This window comes from Colius striatus, chromosome 6 (assembly GCF_028858725.1).
Source record: "Colius striatus isolate bColStr4 chromosome 6, bColStr4.1.hap1, whole genome shotgun sequence".
In the NCBI taxonomy this organism is placed as follows: Eukaryota; Metazoa; Chordata; class Aves; order Coliiformes; family Coliidae; genus Colius; species Colius striatus.
This window is the reverse complement of record NC_084764.1, coordinates 34,569,155-34,585,458: the sequence shown is the minus strand read 5'-3', so window position 1 is coordinate 34,585,458 and position 16,304 is coordinate 34,569,155. Positions and strand designations below refer to the sequence as shown.

Below are 16,304 nucleotides of genomic sequence, written 5' to 3'. Positions count from 1 at the left end.
AACCTTTTAGCACTGGAATGACCTGAATTACTGCTTGTGCTGAGGTGGAAGACAGCACTTGAAACCCTGCCCAGTAATTGGTGTTTTGTTGCACAGAATAAAAGGCTAATGGGGGTTGCAAATCAGAGACCTGAAGTAAACCCCCATCGCTGTCCATCTTGCCAGAAGCCATGGATGGGGGAAGATAATCTCATGTGTTTGCTCTGAGATTGTTGCTGGCTTCCCAGCAGTGTTGATGGCAGATTTCTCTTGGCATTTAATGTCTGTGTTGGATATTGAACATCCAGGTTGTAATAAACTTAGCCATTGCTCAGGCTTTAAAACCCACCTGTAGCCTGGGCTGGTGCAGGCCAGCTCTATAACATGGTACTGTTGTCACCAGGCTTGAGTGGTCCACCTTTACCTTCTCCTCCGCTTGCTGCTTTCCACAGCTAACTTGCTTTGTTACCGGTGTCACTGGAGTGGTTTCTCCACTTTCAGCCCCACCACTAGCCCTTCTGTGCTCTGTTCTGTGCTACTGCAGAGTAAGTTTGAAGGACACTACAAACAGTTGCTGATGAGAACTTATTTCCTAAGTGGTGGGATCCTCACTGCCAAATATCTCCTGTGTTGCAAGAGCTGGTTTTGTTTAACATAGGGATCTTCAAGCCCTTTCTTGCAGCATTTGAATGTGTAAAAAGGCCAGTGTGCTTAGGTCCTCTAGAGAATTAGTACTTTTAATCAGGTGTGGGCTTAATTTCCTGTTTATCTGCAGCACACCTAGACACTTTCTATCCCTGCAGCTGGCAGCAGCTCTTTAATGTGGGGAGGTGGCAGAGATGTCTGGTTTATTGCCCCAAAGGCATTTGTGACAGATTAATTAGCAAGCAAGAATCTTTTCTGAGCCTCCTTGTTTGTACGTGAAGTGACAGACTAAAACATCTCCAGGCTCCTGCAGGGCAAGAAGCTCCTTCTGCTCTAACGCTGGGTTGTTTTGCAGGCTTTGGATTTCAGCTTGGATGGGAAGGTGAACTTGACAGAGCTGACACTGGCACTGGAAAATGAGCTGTTAATAACCAAGAATGGAGTCCACCAGGCAGCCTTGGCAAGCTTCAAAACGGAGATCAGACACTTGCTGTAAGTCACCAGGACCCCTGGCGCTGCTGCTTCCTTGCTGCCCTCTCCCTTTGGTCAAGTGGGAGCTGAAGTAGCAGCTGATTAATGGTGGTTTGTGGCCCTTCTCTGAGGGGCGTCAGCATGGTGCTGCTGTTTCACTTGGAAGGATGTCTGTTCCCAGACCTGCTCTGCAGTCTGGAAATGGTCACAGCCATCTGCAGTGGTCACTGATAGCCAAGGAGTGCAAAACTCCGAGGCTGGTGCAGTTTGATAAACGGTACTGACTTCTGGCAGTAGCATTCCACTAGACTTTGCTGTGGGATAGAGGTGTGGGTGAGGTACAAAACCACCATGTACTCACACTTTTTTCATTTGAAAGTCAACACAGTTTGACTTTGCACTGGATTTGCTGTACAGCCTCCTCTGTTGAATGTGTGGGAGGTGGGAAACATTTCCCTCTCTGTATATTTATTAATTTATAAATTATATGCATGTACTACTGAAGCTCAAATATTTCTACATATACACCAGTGGGTCACTTAGTCCAATGCTCTCTACAACAACCTGAAAGGAAATTGTAATGAGATGGAGATAGGTCTGTTCTCCCTAGTAACAAGCAATAGAACAAGAGGAAACAGCCTAAAGTTGTGCCAGGCGAGGTTCACGCTGGATATGAAGAGGAATTTCTTTCCTGAAGGGGTTGTCAGGCAGTGGAAGGGGCTGCCCAGGGAGATGCTGGAGTCACTGTCACTGCAGGTGTTTAATAGAGGGGTGGATGTTGCACTTAAGGAAATGGTCCAGTGGTTGATAGGGCTGGGACAAAGGCTGGACTCGATATTTAACATCTCCTCCAACTGAAATGATTCTATGATTCTAAGCATTGCACTCTCAGGTTCATTCCCATTGTGTAACTGCTTCATCCATTTGCCACATGCACAAATTCCCATTGTCAGGGGTGTTCTGTTTGTGCTCTAAATCTTTGAATAGTTATTTATCAGTCCACACATCCACCTCCCTGCAACACCATAGATGACATTGGTCATTAGGACTGCACGTGTCCTGTTTGCTGTTGGCTGACTGCTTGTGCTTGCAAGCTGCCTGCTTAGCTTGTGTGAAACCTCAGCAGGTGAGGCTTCCTGCTGTTTGTTTGCACCTGCATGTCTAAATACATTCTTACATTTATGGAGTGGTTTTCAAGCTCCTGTCAAGAAAGCTGCTCAGTGTAGCAGATCTTACTAACTTGTGATTAAAACCAGACTGCATGTAGTATCAGGATGAAGCAATAATGGTAATAAAATTACAAGAACAAGTAAATGAGGCAGAAAAGGGACTGGCAAAAGAGCATAGTGCTGCAATTTTGGAGACTAAACCATAGCTGAGGAGTTGAGGTCTCGGGACCTGTGCAAGACGTGTGCAAGTTTATACCCAGTGACATACCCAATGCGGCTGGTGAGACCTTTGGAGAATTTTCTGAGCTGTTCTTGACAAGTCTCTTGCACGTGCCTCCTGGGGGACAGATGGGATGGGTAGCATCATCCAGGCTAGCTGTGCTTGCTCTAGGGAGCGGTTTGACCAAGTGGCCAGAGAGAAGGAGAAGCTGCGGTCGGACTTGGAAAAAGCCGAGAAGCTGAAATCCCTGATGGCCTCCGAGGTGGACGACCACCACGCTGCCATCGAGCGCCGCAACGAGTACAACCTCAGGTACAGTGTCCCAGTTCACCCCTCTTCTCCATCATCAACTCCCAGCAGTGCTGTTGGTGGCTTCGTGCCTGCTGATAGCCACCAAGCTTCACTCACAGCAGTGTTTGCCACTGGCTTCTCTACATGAGCTCTTCTTGCCTTTGACGCCTTTGTAGGAAGCTGGATGAGGAGTACAAGGAAAGAATTGCAGCTCTAAAGAACGAGCTCAGGAGAGAGCGGGAGCAAATCCTGCAGCAGGCTAATAAACAGCGGCTGGAGCTGGAGCAGGAGATAGAGAAGCTGAAAACTGATGAGAACTACATCCGGGACCGCCTGGCCCTTTCCCTGAAGGTAACAGGGACTAAATGCAGCCCGTGTCTTCCCTACAAAAGGCGAGGATGCCTACAAGTGGGAAGCAGGGCTTGCATCTTTGTTGGGAGGTTGTGTTACAGTGCATGTCAAAACAGCCAAAAGTAATTCCTGTAGCATGATGGAGTTGTATCCATGAGAATTGCTTTTTGGGTCGCCTCACTAGGTTACTCTTTGGATTGATAAGGCTTCAGTTCAAATCTCTGTGGCCATCAAGTGCAGAGTGTGTGTGTGTGTTGCTGTAGGGTGGGCTGTCTGCCTTACTGGCTGTTAGGCTGTCCAGACAGGAGATAATATTGATGAAGTTTTAAGCTATGTCTGTAAAAACAAACAAAAGCTCTAGAGCAAGCTTGCTGTTACCTAAAGACATAATTCATCTGCTGCCTAATGCAACAGGATTGCTCATCCATGACCTCCTAGATTCACAGCCTTTTCATAGATTTGTTTTTGTATAAAGCAATGAAATTATGATCCTTTTTATCTGACTGCTGCCTTACCACAGAATTTGCCTTTTTTTAGACTGAGTAAAAGTTAAAAGGTAATGGTGTTATCTTAAACCTACTACAAGTGCTGACAGAGGGAGCTAACCCACCCTTGCTCCTTGCTGCTGCAGAAAGGGATAGTGCGTGTGTGTGGTGGATTCACAGTTCCAGACTTCAGCTGAAGCTTGTTACAGTGTGGTGCTCTGCCTTGACTGAGAGATTAATCTTTTCCTAATGGGTTACCACGTGCTAATGTTTTCTTCCTCCAAATGCTGAGGCTCTTGTTGGGGGGGGATTTGTTTGGACCAGGAAAACAGCCGCCTGGAAAGTGAGCTCTTGGAGACGGGAGAAAAACTGGCTGAGTATGAAAGTTTGGCAAGCAAACTGCAGAGGAACTTGGAAAATGTCCTGACAGAGAAGGTAAATCCTCTTTCCAGTACGCCTCCAGAATTAAGTGGCTTTCCATTTGCTACCCTGCCAATTGGACTAGCAGCCAGAGGCTCTGGGGGTCCCTAGCCAGATGCAACCAAGCACAGCCCACCTCGTGGCATGGACTGTCTGCCTGCCTCCCACTTAAGGAAATCGCAGACACCTTAGCTGTAGTTTTATACTGCTTAACAGCAAGGAGCCTTCCAGTGAAACAGTCATCCTGAAGGAGTAGTTTTGGATAGACTTGACATGTAGATCCTTTCTAGGGATGAGGTGTTAGGTGTTATGTGACACCTCTGCTGAACTTCACTGAAAATGGAGGTAAACAGCAGATGATGGTTGTATTATGAGAAACTCGTCAGACTATTGGCTTCTCCAGAGGCATTTCAGTATCTGTGCATCTAGAGACAAGAGTTCACCTACTGGGATTCTCACCCAGCATCTCTTTTCCAGACTTCTTTAAAGCTGGGATTAATTCTCAAACTGAGATGTGCATATGCTAAGGTAGAAAGCTGTGGTCTGCAATCAAAGTCAGCATGAGAATTATGGTGAGACAACAGCTAGTATTTGTTAGGGAGGTTGCTCATTGTCCTCTACCAGCTGAGAGGCAGAGCTTCTGTTTTTAAAATCCTTAGAATAAAAAAAGGGAAGGGAGTGAGCCCAGGCTGGAGAACTGCTTGTGAACAGCACCCAGGCTGCTCTGAGCAGAGAGGTATGGTGGAGGAGTAACTGGATCCCATTAATGCCATTTCAGTTTGGTGACCTGGATCCCAGCAGCGCCGAGTTCTTCTTGCAGGAGGAGAGGTTGGCACAGATGAGGAGCGAGTACGAGCAGCAGTGCAGAGTAAGTGGAGCCCCCAGGGCTGGAGACCTGGTACCTCTGTGCCCATGTTCACCAAAGACATGCTTACTGCAAACAACAGCTCAGAGCAGCAATACAATGCTGCTGTTTAGGAGCTTTCCCTATGGAATGCCTTCTTTTTTTACACTAATCCAAGCTCTTGGAGGGGTGAAAACCTCTTGTCACAGAGGCAACTGGCTGAGCTAAGAAGTGCCCCATGGGTGGGCTGGAGCTGTGGTCTGTGGAGTCTCCCTCCATTCCCCAGCTCTCCATCAAGCCCAGCTCCTTGCACAGTTGTGCACTGTGTATGAAATAAACTTTGCTCTAATTTAAATTCAGAGTTGCAGGAACTTACAGCAGAAATAAGGACCTGAGTTTTGCTGCCTTCTTCCTTGAAATAAAATTGAAAATGGGAAGCTTGTCTTCTTCTCCCCAAGCCTTGCATGGCTGACATACTTCTTTAAGGCTATTTACAGATCTCCTTTCTGATTACTGCAATCATTACCAGCATTTAGCTCATCTGTCCTGCACAATCTTCTTTGTCCAGTACTGGACTATCTTGGCTAAAAGCTGTCACATCTGAAACAGCACAATATCTCTTAGGAATTTACAGTTTAAATGCAAAGATTATCATAAAATATTTGCGAAACTGATACTTCTTGATACTGCTTGAATATGCAATTGACTTCCTGAGTACTGGTGGATATGAATTGTTAATCAAGGTTCACTTTCTGAACCTTTCAAATCTGCATCCTTGTGTGTTTCCACATCCAGAGGTTCATTTTCCTCAATAAACACTGTTCATTGAGCTGAGTGCACAGCATTTGGCACAAACACTTGGGATATTCTGCTGGCAAGTGGGCAAAAGCACCAGATGGTAAATGCAGTAATGAGAGTATCTCCTTCCTAATTTGGTCTTTTGCTTCTGATTTGATTTTGAAGTGGTATTTCTTGACTGTCTGAAAATGTTCCTAATCTGCTGTTTAAAAAAAGGTCATAGAAGAGATAAAGTGAAGGGTCCTGCAGCCTGTTATACTTTAGAGGCTGAAGATATACAGGCTTTCAATCTGAAGAAGGTTCTGCTCTCTTACTAAGGAACACATCTGTTACTTGCACAGGTTGGAACCTGGAGAAGGGTGTTATTTTGCTGATGGGAGAATGACTAACTGTGGAATGCTGGCAGGATTATTGATAAGTCTTTACCGTAATTCCCTCTTAACTGTCTCATCATAGGGGTGTATGGCTGTACAGATGCTCTTGGCTGCTTTCACTCAGGCTTCTTTTTTTCCCCTGGTGTCAGGAGCTGCAAGACCAGATCGATGAGCTGCAGTCAGAGCTGGAGGAATATCGTGCCCAAGGCAAAGTGCTCAGGCCCTCGCTGAAAAACTCACTGTCAGAAGAGTTTGACATGGATATGAAAAGTCATAGCAACAGTGGTATTGAGCCTGACCAAGGTAAAACACATCTCCTAAATGATCAGTTTCTGTGCTGGAGGTGTTTATGGTAACATCTCAGAGGCAATTACATAAAAACTTTCCCAGGCCTTCAGAGGGAGACTCAAAAGCCCCTCTTTTGCTGTTTAATGTTAAGTGGAATACAACTGCTATAGTCAAAGCTGAAATTAATGTTGGCAGCTTCTTGTCTGCGTGTGTGTGATGGGAATTTGAGAGCTGCAAGCAGCTGCCTAAACAAATTTAAATGGATGAACTAATTCTGTTGAGAGTGTGTCTCTTTGGGCTTCAAGAATATATATGGAATTACTATTTTTAAAGGACTTGGTTCAGAAGACTGCAACCCATTAAATATGAGCATAGAGGCAGAAATGGCAATTGAGCAAATGAAGGAGCAACACCACAGGGATCTGCATCACCTCAAACAGGAGCTTGAAGACACAGTAAGCTTATTTTAACTTAAACTTCACAACTTTTCCAGCCTCTTCAAATGACTGAGATGGTCTTGGAGAAGAACTTTTAATTCCTGCTCAAATTATAACACTTTTATGAGTCTGAGCCTCTACTCTCCCTGCTCCTTCTGCGTGTTGCGTGTCCATCTACCAGCTAATGAGAGAGCGGTGAGCCTTTGAGACAGCACTTTAATTCCTGTCTTGAAAGCCTACTGCATCTGAATTAGCCCCTTCATTCCCACTGGCACAGGGTAATTGTGGGTTAGAAAGGCTGCAGGCAGGAGTCTGAACTGCTAAATGCTGTGCTTTTGCAGTCTGCTGGTGTTGAAATGTGATCTGTGCTGTGGGAGTATGGAAACTGCTGTCATGGTAGTTGTGCTATGGAAAATAGCACTGCATTTTCTGGGTGTCCATCTGCAGATTAATCTTGCCACATGTGCAGAAATATCTCCCTTTCCATGGAGAAATCCTGGATCTGGATGGCCTTTTAAGGCAGGGCAGCTCCACCCTATTGCCTGTCTATGGTGTGAGGGTGAGCTGGCACAGCTCTGGGCACAGCGCAACACCTACCACAGGCCTACACTAGCAGCTGTGTCAGGGTCACAGTGTTTTTAAGTGAGCAAGACCTACCTTGGGTAGATAGCAGCCTTCCAGTCCTTGAAGGGACCTGCAAGAAAGCTGGAGAGAGCGACTTTTTACAAGGGCATGGAATGACAGGACAAGGGGTAAGGGCTTTAAACTGGAAGAAAGGACACTCAGATGAGAGGTAAGGAAGAAGCTTTTCCCTGTGAGAGTGGTGAGGCCCTGGCACAGGTTGCCCACAGAGGCTGTGGCTGCCCCATCCGTGGAAGTGTTCAAGGGCAGGTTGAATGGGGCTTAGAGCAACCTGGTCTGGTGGAAGGTGTCCCTGCCCATGGCAGGGTGTTGGAATGAGATGAGCTTTAAGGTCCCTTCCAACCCAAATTGTTCCACGATTCTATGATGTGTTTCTACCTTTCTCTGGAGGTGAGATGTGGAAATGGCCAGGCCTCTTCTGCAGCAGTCAGTTCAGGATTAGAAGTTGGGAGTCCTCATCAGGCTTCCATGGCATCTGTCAGACAAGTGCCTATGTCCAGATGACAGATGATTATATAGATCTCTAATCTCCATTTCGCATATGGCATAACACAGGTACACTGGAACTCTGTGACAAAGTTGGGATGGGAGTGGGAAAAAGGGACTGATAAAATATCACCCCAAAATCATTATTTTTCCTTAAGGGTTTGTCTTATGTCACTTGACAAAAAAAACCTAAACCAACCAACCAAGAAAAAACCCAAAAAACAAACAAAAACACACAAACAAAATGCTAAAATAGACCATTTTAAAAGGAAAGGCCTCATCTGCCTTACCGTTAGAAAGGTTTTGAGCACATAATCAGTGACATTAAAGAGTCCACTTGCCATTTGCAAAGCTGACTTAAGATTTAAAAGGTGTTAGTGGATGCTTTTCACAAATTCACTAAATGGAAAGACGTGAATTTCACTTGCTTCTATGTGATAATCCTTACCCCAGTAACAAACTAAGCTGAGCACTTTAGTGTTCTTTGCATGGGAAATCAAAATAAAGTGCTAAATCAAAATATTCTGTAGCAAATAGGTAAACATGTGATACTGAAGTGTTGAGAAAATGCCTCTGTAGAATATTGGATAGAAAATGAACTGATCCAATCTGATTTCCTTCTTGTAGGTGAGCCATTATGAAAAGCAGCTAGATGAGACAAAAATCCACTGTGAAAAGGAACAGGAGGACATGAGGAAGAAGCACACCGAGGAGATGCATGTCATGGAAAAGCAAATAACTGGCCTTAAAAGTCAAATTGCAGAACTGCAAGCGGAGGCAGCAGCACTCAGGGAACAGCAAGAAAAGCTTGACTGTAAATACAGTGATGAGAAAAACGAATTACAAATGCATTTTGATGAGGAAAAAGCCAATCTGCAAGAACTACTGAGGCAGGAGCATGAAGAAGACGTTAGAGCCAGGCTGGAGCAGGTAAATGAGAAGTTTAGTCAAGAACGAGAAGAACTGATTCAAAATGGTGTCTGGGTGGAAGAAAAGATGAGAGTGTTAGTGCAGACACTGCAGGAAGAGAAGGGAGAGCTGGAACGAGGCTTTCACGAGGAGCTGAAAAGGATGGTGGAGGTGCACGCCCTGGAGAAGGAGGAGCTCCAACAAGAGCTGCTGAGGAGGCATGAGCAGGACCTGGAGGAAGAAAGGTGAGTGTCAGTGCTGGCAGGGTTGGTAGTGGTGTATGTGCTGAGCATGATGGCTTGGTGTGGTCCCCAAGGTGTGAACCTGCTGTAGAAATGATTCCTGTTGCTTAGTTTAAGTGTATTAACTGCACAGTGTTGTTACCTACTCTATCCCAAAACACCAAGCTGCTATCCAGGGTGGCTTTTCTGTTTTTCTTCTGACCCTTCTCAAGCATTTGTATTGATTTTTAGCTCACCCAGAGGCAAAAGTAGTGTTAAAGCATAACCAGAGATGATTAACTTGAGCCTGTTCAGGATCCCTGGGCTTGACAAATCCCTGCTTTGTCCTTTTAAAGCATTTGGTTTTTCAGAGGTTCTTTTTCTGAAGGAGTAAAGAGATGGCTGGTAAATGCCTTTAGCAAGGATCAAGTGACAAAAGAAACCATCCTGGTGTGACAGGGAGAGATGAGGGTAAGAGTCTGCCCCCACAAATCTGATGACAAGTATAGAAGGGCATATATTGTACACGAAACCCTTCCTGAGGACATTTCAGAAGTTATACTTTCCCAAGGTTTGGGGGTCCTTTGAAGTTTCAACAAATTGCCTCAGATTTAACTCTGGCTCTCAAACACCTCTTCAATAGCACTTCAGCCATAACTCATTGAGAAGCTATTTTTTCAGCTTATTTTATTCAGCCTAAAAAGCCATTTGAATCTCTCAGCTAGCCTAGAGTTTAGTAATATCTTATGTTAACCATGTTTAGGAAAAAAATGGAAAGTGACTATAACAGAAGAGCATCTTGTGCAGAAAGTCAGTTTTCTGTCGACACACAAACACTTGTGAACAAATATGAAGAAACAATCCAAAAGCTGGAAGGACGTTACCAGCGAGAGTTGCAGGAGCTTGCCGAGCAGCAAAGAGAGGAGAAATCTCAGTGGGAGTTTGAAAAGGATGAAATAGCACAGGAGGTTGCTGAAGCCCATGAGCAACTGAAGGAAAGCCTGGCGAACGAAAAAGCTGTTTCTTCTGCCCTGACCCAGGAGAAAGATCTCCTGGAGAAGAACTTCAAGGAAGAGGTGAACAAGCTTGTGTGCGAGAGAGAGCAGCTTCAGAAGGAGCTGCGAGACCTGCGGAATGCTGCTGAGAAGCAGGAGAAAAAGCTGAATGATACAATAACACAACTCCAAAGTGAGCATGAAAAAGAGCTGAGGAGCAGAGAGGAGCGTATATCTGTGGTGGAGGAAGATGGGAAGCTGGTCAGGCAAAAGCTGGAGAGGCTTGACAGTGAATATAAGCAGGAGAAAGAAGACCTCAATTCCAAACTTGTGGCTTTGGAGAGTTTAAACAAAGACATCTGTGTAAGAGCAGAATCAGAAAAGGCAGAGATGAGTTTGGAAATCTCAAACCTTCAAGGGAAAATACAGAAGTTGCAGTGGGAGACCCATAGTTTTTCTGCACTACAAAATCATTACAGGGTCCTGGAAAATGAGTATGCCAAAGCAAAGAGCAAGATTGCTTCTTTCTCTGGTATGGCACCTCTGGGAGATGACGCAGATGTCCTCCTCGGCCTGCAGAGAGTGCATGAGCAAGCTGTGAAGGAAAATGTCAGAATGGCTGCTGAGATTGTCAGGCTGCAGCACAGGTTGCAACCTCCCAGTCCTGGCTGTTCCCACTCCAACTCGGAGCAATCTCAGCTGCCAGATGAAATAGCTTCCATTTTTGAAGGGTTGCCCAGGGATTGTGAAGATGCAGACAAGGGGACAGATCTGAATGCCCTTCCGCTGGTGGAGGCTGATACTACAGACCTGGAAGAAATGAGTGAGAGCAACTCAGATTTGGAGAAAGCACATGTTAAAGCCAGAGCAGACAGCAGTGCACTTGAGCTGCAGGTGTGCCACATACAAGAAAGTCAGGCAGCCCTGGAAGCTGATGGCAGTCAGGCTTGTGACAAGAATCAAGAGCTGCTTTCTCGGGTGCACCTGCTGCAAAAGAGAGATGTAGAGAAAACTCTTGAGAGAATTCCAAGGCCAAAACTGCTACACAACGATGTAAAACAGCAGAAGGCTCATCTGCTAAATCACAGAATTGCTCACAGAAATAAAGGGGTTGTTTCTGATGCTTTGAAGCTGCAGATTGGGCTTGAGAAGGCTGAAGAACTGAGTGAAGCCTCATTCCAGCTTGATCATGCTTCTGGGTCAACAAATGGTGACCTGAAAAGCGTAATAGCTCAGCTTTGGAAAAGGGTGGAGGAGTTAGAAGAGAGATCAAGGGCACAGGCTAAACTTCTGTCCCTGCAAGAAGAAATTCAGGTAGAAAATGAGGATCTGAAGTCTGAAATAATGAAGTTGGTTGAAAGAAATGAAGTGCTAGAAGACAACCTGTGTAAGCTGAGAAGCCTTCACTGCCAGCTAGAAGAAAGTAAACTGGAAAGCACTAAGCTCAGAAAGGAAAACACACAGCTCCTCCAAAAGGTTAAAGAATGGGAAGATGTCCAAGACACACAAGGAAAGGTAGATGCACACAGCAACCAGTTAAGACTGCAATGCCGGCTTGGGAAGCTGGAAGAACATGCAGCCACATGTACAGGTCAGCAAGAGGAGCCTGCCCAAAGTGACAGCAGCGCCAGAGAAATGTTGACAAAAGAGAGGAAGCCGCAGGAGGAAGCTGCTGCTGTGCTGAACCCAAACAGCACACGTTTCCACAAAGAGAGAGGGGAGAGGAGTGCAGTGACACACACCTTACACAGCACGTGCTCTGAGCTGCAGCAAAAAGTTGACCTTCTGAGGTAACGTACACTTGCCAAACTTTGTGGGCACCGGTGCTGGCCCCACAATAATCCAACGTGCTGCTTAGAAACTAACCTAGTGTGTCCCACTCGCCTGCCTGCGTGCAGCTGCTGCATTAACCACTGTAGTTTAACTTTGATTAGAAAACAGTGCCCTGGACTCTTAACTGCTAGCAAGCAGGCTGATTAATCCTGGATAACGACGACTGAAATACGTGTGTGTGACTTGCTCCTCTCTGACCGTGACCTAGCATGAATGGTAAAACGGGAGCAACCTGCCCACTGGTTTGTCTGTGGCTGTAGTCACCTTTGCAGTATGTAGCTGATGGTCCATCAGGACCCTCTGTGGGTTTTTTGTGTCCAAAATACTGTGGTAACACTTTGAGACTGCTTTTTTGCTTCTACTAATATCACTTCTTCCCTCAGTTTGCTCCCTTCTAGTACTGAATGTTACTTGGAATGCTAAAAGTATGTCTCTCTCTCTCTCAATATTTAACACTAGAGAATTATGGTAATGTTTTTCTCCCAGCAGGAACACTAAGCATTAGGGATCCATGAGGTGTGTGATTATACCATAAGAACATGGAGAATATAACAGGTTTTACCTGCTTGTTTTTAACTGCTGTATTTCAGCAAGGATATTTTTTTAAGGCTATAAAGTGGCTACAAATGACTTAATTATTGTTCAGCATCAGCCTCCTGCAGGAAATGGTTCTTTCAGTTATTACACCATAGAGAAGTTATTTCTTTACAGTTGCCTCTGGACAGAAAAGGCACTTTCCAACACTGCTGCTGTTCCCAGCATGCTGGACTCTAGAAAGAGCTGGGGAAATGGCTTGTTCTCCTATGAGTCTGCATATCCTGGTGTTAAGCTGTTGGTAGCTATGGTGGTTATAACTAAAGGACAGAAAGATATACTATAATATCAGTGAGAAACTCTTACTAGGTGTCTCAGATTTTGGCTAACTTCAAGCTGTACAAAAACATGCACAAAGAGCCCCTTTTCAGCAATCTGGGGATCCCTCTTACTAAATGAAAGGTAAAGTCCATATAATGTTCATGTGTAAAACAAATCAGTTGTGGCTTTGTATTTAAATATCACAGGTAGATCAGGCTCTTAGTAACTTTTTCTCCTCGTGGGCCTGGGTGATACACAGAAACAATTTTCACTTGTCTCATCTCTCTGCCACAGATGTGAAGCTGAGAAGCTCAGAGAAGAAAATGCTATTCTAAAAAACAAAGTGACTTTGCTAAATGAGGAAGGCAGTGCATCCAGCCTGAAGCTGAGGGAGCTGAATGGATCCCGAGAGGAAATGAGGTAAGAGATCAACGTCTTCAGGCTCTCGCTGCAATGCAGGCACAACATTTATATCCCTTCTCTCAAAGCTCCTTCAAGTGTCAGCCTGCAAAATTCAAATTGGGCTTACTGCATGGTGCCATTGGAAATCCAGTCTATTCCTCATCTTTTTCCCCTGCCTCAGCTCCTAGAGCCAAAGCCAAGGCTTAACTGTAGGAGTTCAGATGACCCAGTAATACGTATAAATGCAGGACACACTTATGAGCTCACCTGATGCAGTCCTCCTTGCTTCAGCAAAGGCAGAGCTTGAGATGATGTAACCTCTGAAAAGGCAGGAAGAGGTACAGTGTTGACAGTATTTCAGTGATTTGGTCTTTTGCAAGTAGATAACCATATGTGGTCCTGACTTCCCTTCTAGAAGAAAACTACACAGGGTAGCTTGAGGAACTGAGCTCTTGCCAAGTCTATGCAGAACAGTGATACTAAGCAATAAATACTCATCTAGAATTACTATTTCTGGAGATGTCAAACCCCAGACCATTCGTGTAGGTGTGTATGTTAACAGGTGATCCACATGTTAATGAGCTTGCTTTTTTCTTTTTATCCCCTTAGGCAAAAGATAGAGGCTGTGAGAAAGGAGAAAGTGGCTGTACAGAAGATGGTTGACAACCTAAAAAAGCAGGTATATGGACTGAGTCCACATGCTACTCTGTAGAAGTCATCACTGTATAAAAGCTGTTGCTTAGGTGGTCACAAAGGCAGTAGAAAATGACCATCACATACATTTAAACTTTCTGCTAACTCTTATGATGTTTATTTGATTGGAAGACAAGTGCAATGCTACTGTAATTATCAGCCTTACAGACTTGAAAGCACTTTCCATGGCCAACTCTGAAAGTTTACTTAATGGAAACATAAAGCTAAAATCTTTCTTCTGTAGTCTTTGTGGGTAATGCTCTGCAGCAGCCCATGGGAAAGAGAGGTTATGTGACTCAGCCTCTACTTATTTCCCAGCTAGCTGAGTCTAGGAGTGCTGCCAGTCATGACCCTTTGCTTGTGTCCATGAGACTGCTACTTTTATTTTAAGGGTGTTTTTTTCTTCTAGCCAGTGTAGAAGGTAAAAGTAGCTCTTAAATTCATTGGCCCTCTTAGTATTGCATAGTAAAAGTCTACTTGGAATAATCTACCAGCTCATCAGCATAACCTTCAAAACACATATCATACAGCAAGGGAATGGAGGAAGAAAGTGGGGTACCAGATGACTGATATTGTGCTGTAATTGAAACCAATTATATGAGAAATGAGCAGTTTGTGAGGCTGACCATGCATGCAACAGGCCATCAGGAGTGTTCCTGCTCCTAAACATGGTTCTGCTTGACTTGGCCTAAAATTAGGGCATGGAGATAACTTAAACACCTATAGGGAAACAAAGGGAGCAGTGCTACTGGGGTCATGGCTGTTATATAGAGGATAGTTTAACCCCTATGCCCTTCTGCTCACTGGGATTCTCTTGTCTTTGCTGTGCTGTTGAACGGGAGTGACACTTGTCAGGTTTTTACTCGTCTTAATAGAAAGGAAGTGTTTTGAAAATCTCATCCCCAGCATAAAAGCAGTCACAACTGACACTGCTGTCCCAATTCAGGTAGCAGATCTGAAGACCAGGAACCAGCAGCTGGACTCTGAAAATACAGAACTGAGCCAGAGGAACTCCAAAAATCAAGCTGATGTGCAGGATCTTAATCAGCAGCTGGCGAGAGTGCTCAAGCAAAAGGAGAGGGAGGCAGGGAAGTGTACTCTGGAAGAATGGGAGAAGGAGAGACTGGTGCTGAAAGAGGAACTGGAAAACTCCAAAGTAAAGGTACAGGATTATACTGTTTCTAATGGTATGAAACAGTTGATCTTTTAGGAATGCACAGGTGCTGTGGAATTGGCATCCCTCTCTCCAGCTGCATGTGGCCTTTCAAAGCTGAACTTTCCCAAGTACTACCTGCAAACATACATCCATGCAGCAGGAGTGGGGAAAGAAAGTGTGGCTGCAGCCAAAAGCAGGGTGGTAGAAGTGTGCAGGATTGTTTTCTAGCACTCCTGTTCAGTCCAGTGCCATCCCAGCTCTAACCCCTGTCACTGCCTTGCAGCATCCTCTGGTTAATCTTTGAATCTCTCAAGTTGAAATCTGAGCTTTTTACTTTTTTTGCAGTCATCCAACATGGTGGCTTCCTTGGAGATGGAACTGTCAAAAATGAAAGTTCAAGCTCATATATTGGAGCAAGAGAACCACATCCTCAAGCAGGAACTGGATAAGACAAAACAGGTATGGCATCCTATTTGAGCACCATCGGATAACACTGACTATCCCACTCTTACCCAAGTAGGAAATAGTTAATTTCTATAAGGAAAGGTTGTAACAGTAGAAGAATATAAATCCTCTTGAAAGAGTCACCAGACATGAGGAACAATTGTTCAAATAAGGTCAGTTTCACTGAGCCTTTGCCAAAAGGTCTTCCAGAGAAGATGATCTACAAAGCCAGGCTTTGACAATGAGCACAAAGATTTAAAGCTCTAGTCAAGGACTAGACAAGGCTTTTCTAGACTGTGAAGGTGGGATAGGCAGGGCAACATTTTCCTGTGTAACAGGTGATGCCCATATAGCTTTATCTAAGGGCTAGTATTTTCCTGTATGTCCTCTCAGAGAGAATTCCTATTGCTAAACCCATCTGGAGACCCATCTCAGAACTTTTGAAGATAACTTCCTGGAGGGCTTGCTTATCACCTGTGTAAGCACAGCTCAATTGGCTGTAAATATATGCTAATAAACACGGATAATGAAAGGCTACAAATGAGTTAGTTCTCCTGATTAGGGCTCCACCCAGTAATTTTCCTTAGTGTAAAGCACTCATTTGATACAGCCAATGCTTAGGATAGATAATGGTCTTAAAAAGCAAAAGCAGATGAGGCCTATTCAGTAAAGAGTGGATTGTAGCTTGAGTGTAATTGAAGACAGAAGATTGAGTGGGCAAAGAACAGCACAGGAGAATGCAGGGTGTGAAGCTAAAGTACTGTGTGAAATGGGAAAAGGATCAGAAATCAGCAGTGCAGTGTTTTGGGTTTTTTTTTTCTCCCCTTTCACAAAAGAGGTAGAAAAAGACCAGCCCTAAAGCAAGTCTAAGAGATCACAGGCAGTTAGGAACCCTT

The 16,304-nt window shown here is 44.7% G+C and overlaps 1 protein-coding gene across 1 annotated transcript in view; it reads left to right on the top strand.

The window, feature by feature from the left end:
- The window catches only part of NIN (ninein), a 61,734-nt gene that overhangs the window by 29,814 nt on the left and 15,616 nt on the right, over positions 1-16,304 (top strand). The window contains exons 9-21 of the mRNA XM_061997906.1: positions 980-1,116; positions 2,656-2,796; positions 2,952-3,126; positions 3,936-4,046; positions 4,810-4,899; positions 6,197-6,350; positions 6,669-6,790; positions 8,528-9,054; positions 9,794-11,815; positions 13,008-13,133; positions 13,725-13,794; positions 14,755-14,970; positions 15,310-15,423. Coding sequence (XP_061853890.1) covers positions 980-1,116; positions 2,656-2,796; positions 2,952-3,126; positions 3,936-4,046; positions 4,810-4,899; positions 6,197-6,350; positions 6,669-6,790; positions 8,528-9,054; positions 9,794-11,815; positions 13,008-13,133; positions 13,725-13,794; positions 14,755-14,970; positions 15,310-15,423 — 4,005 coding nt within the window. The remainder of the gene's footprint in view (positions 1-979; positions 1,117-2,655; positions 2,797-2,951; positions 3,127-3,935; positions 4,047-4,809; positions 4,900-6,196; positions 6,351-6,668; positions 6,791-8,527; positions 9,055-9,793; positions 11,816-13,007; positions 13,134-13,724; positions 13,795-14,754; positions 14,971-15,309; positions 15,424-16,304) is intronic.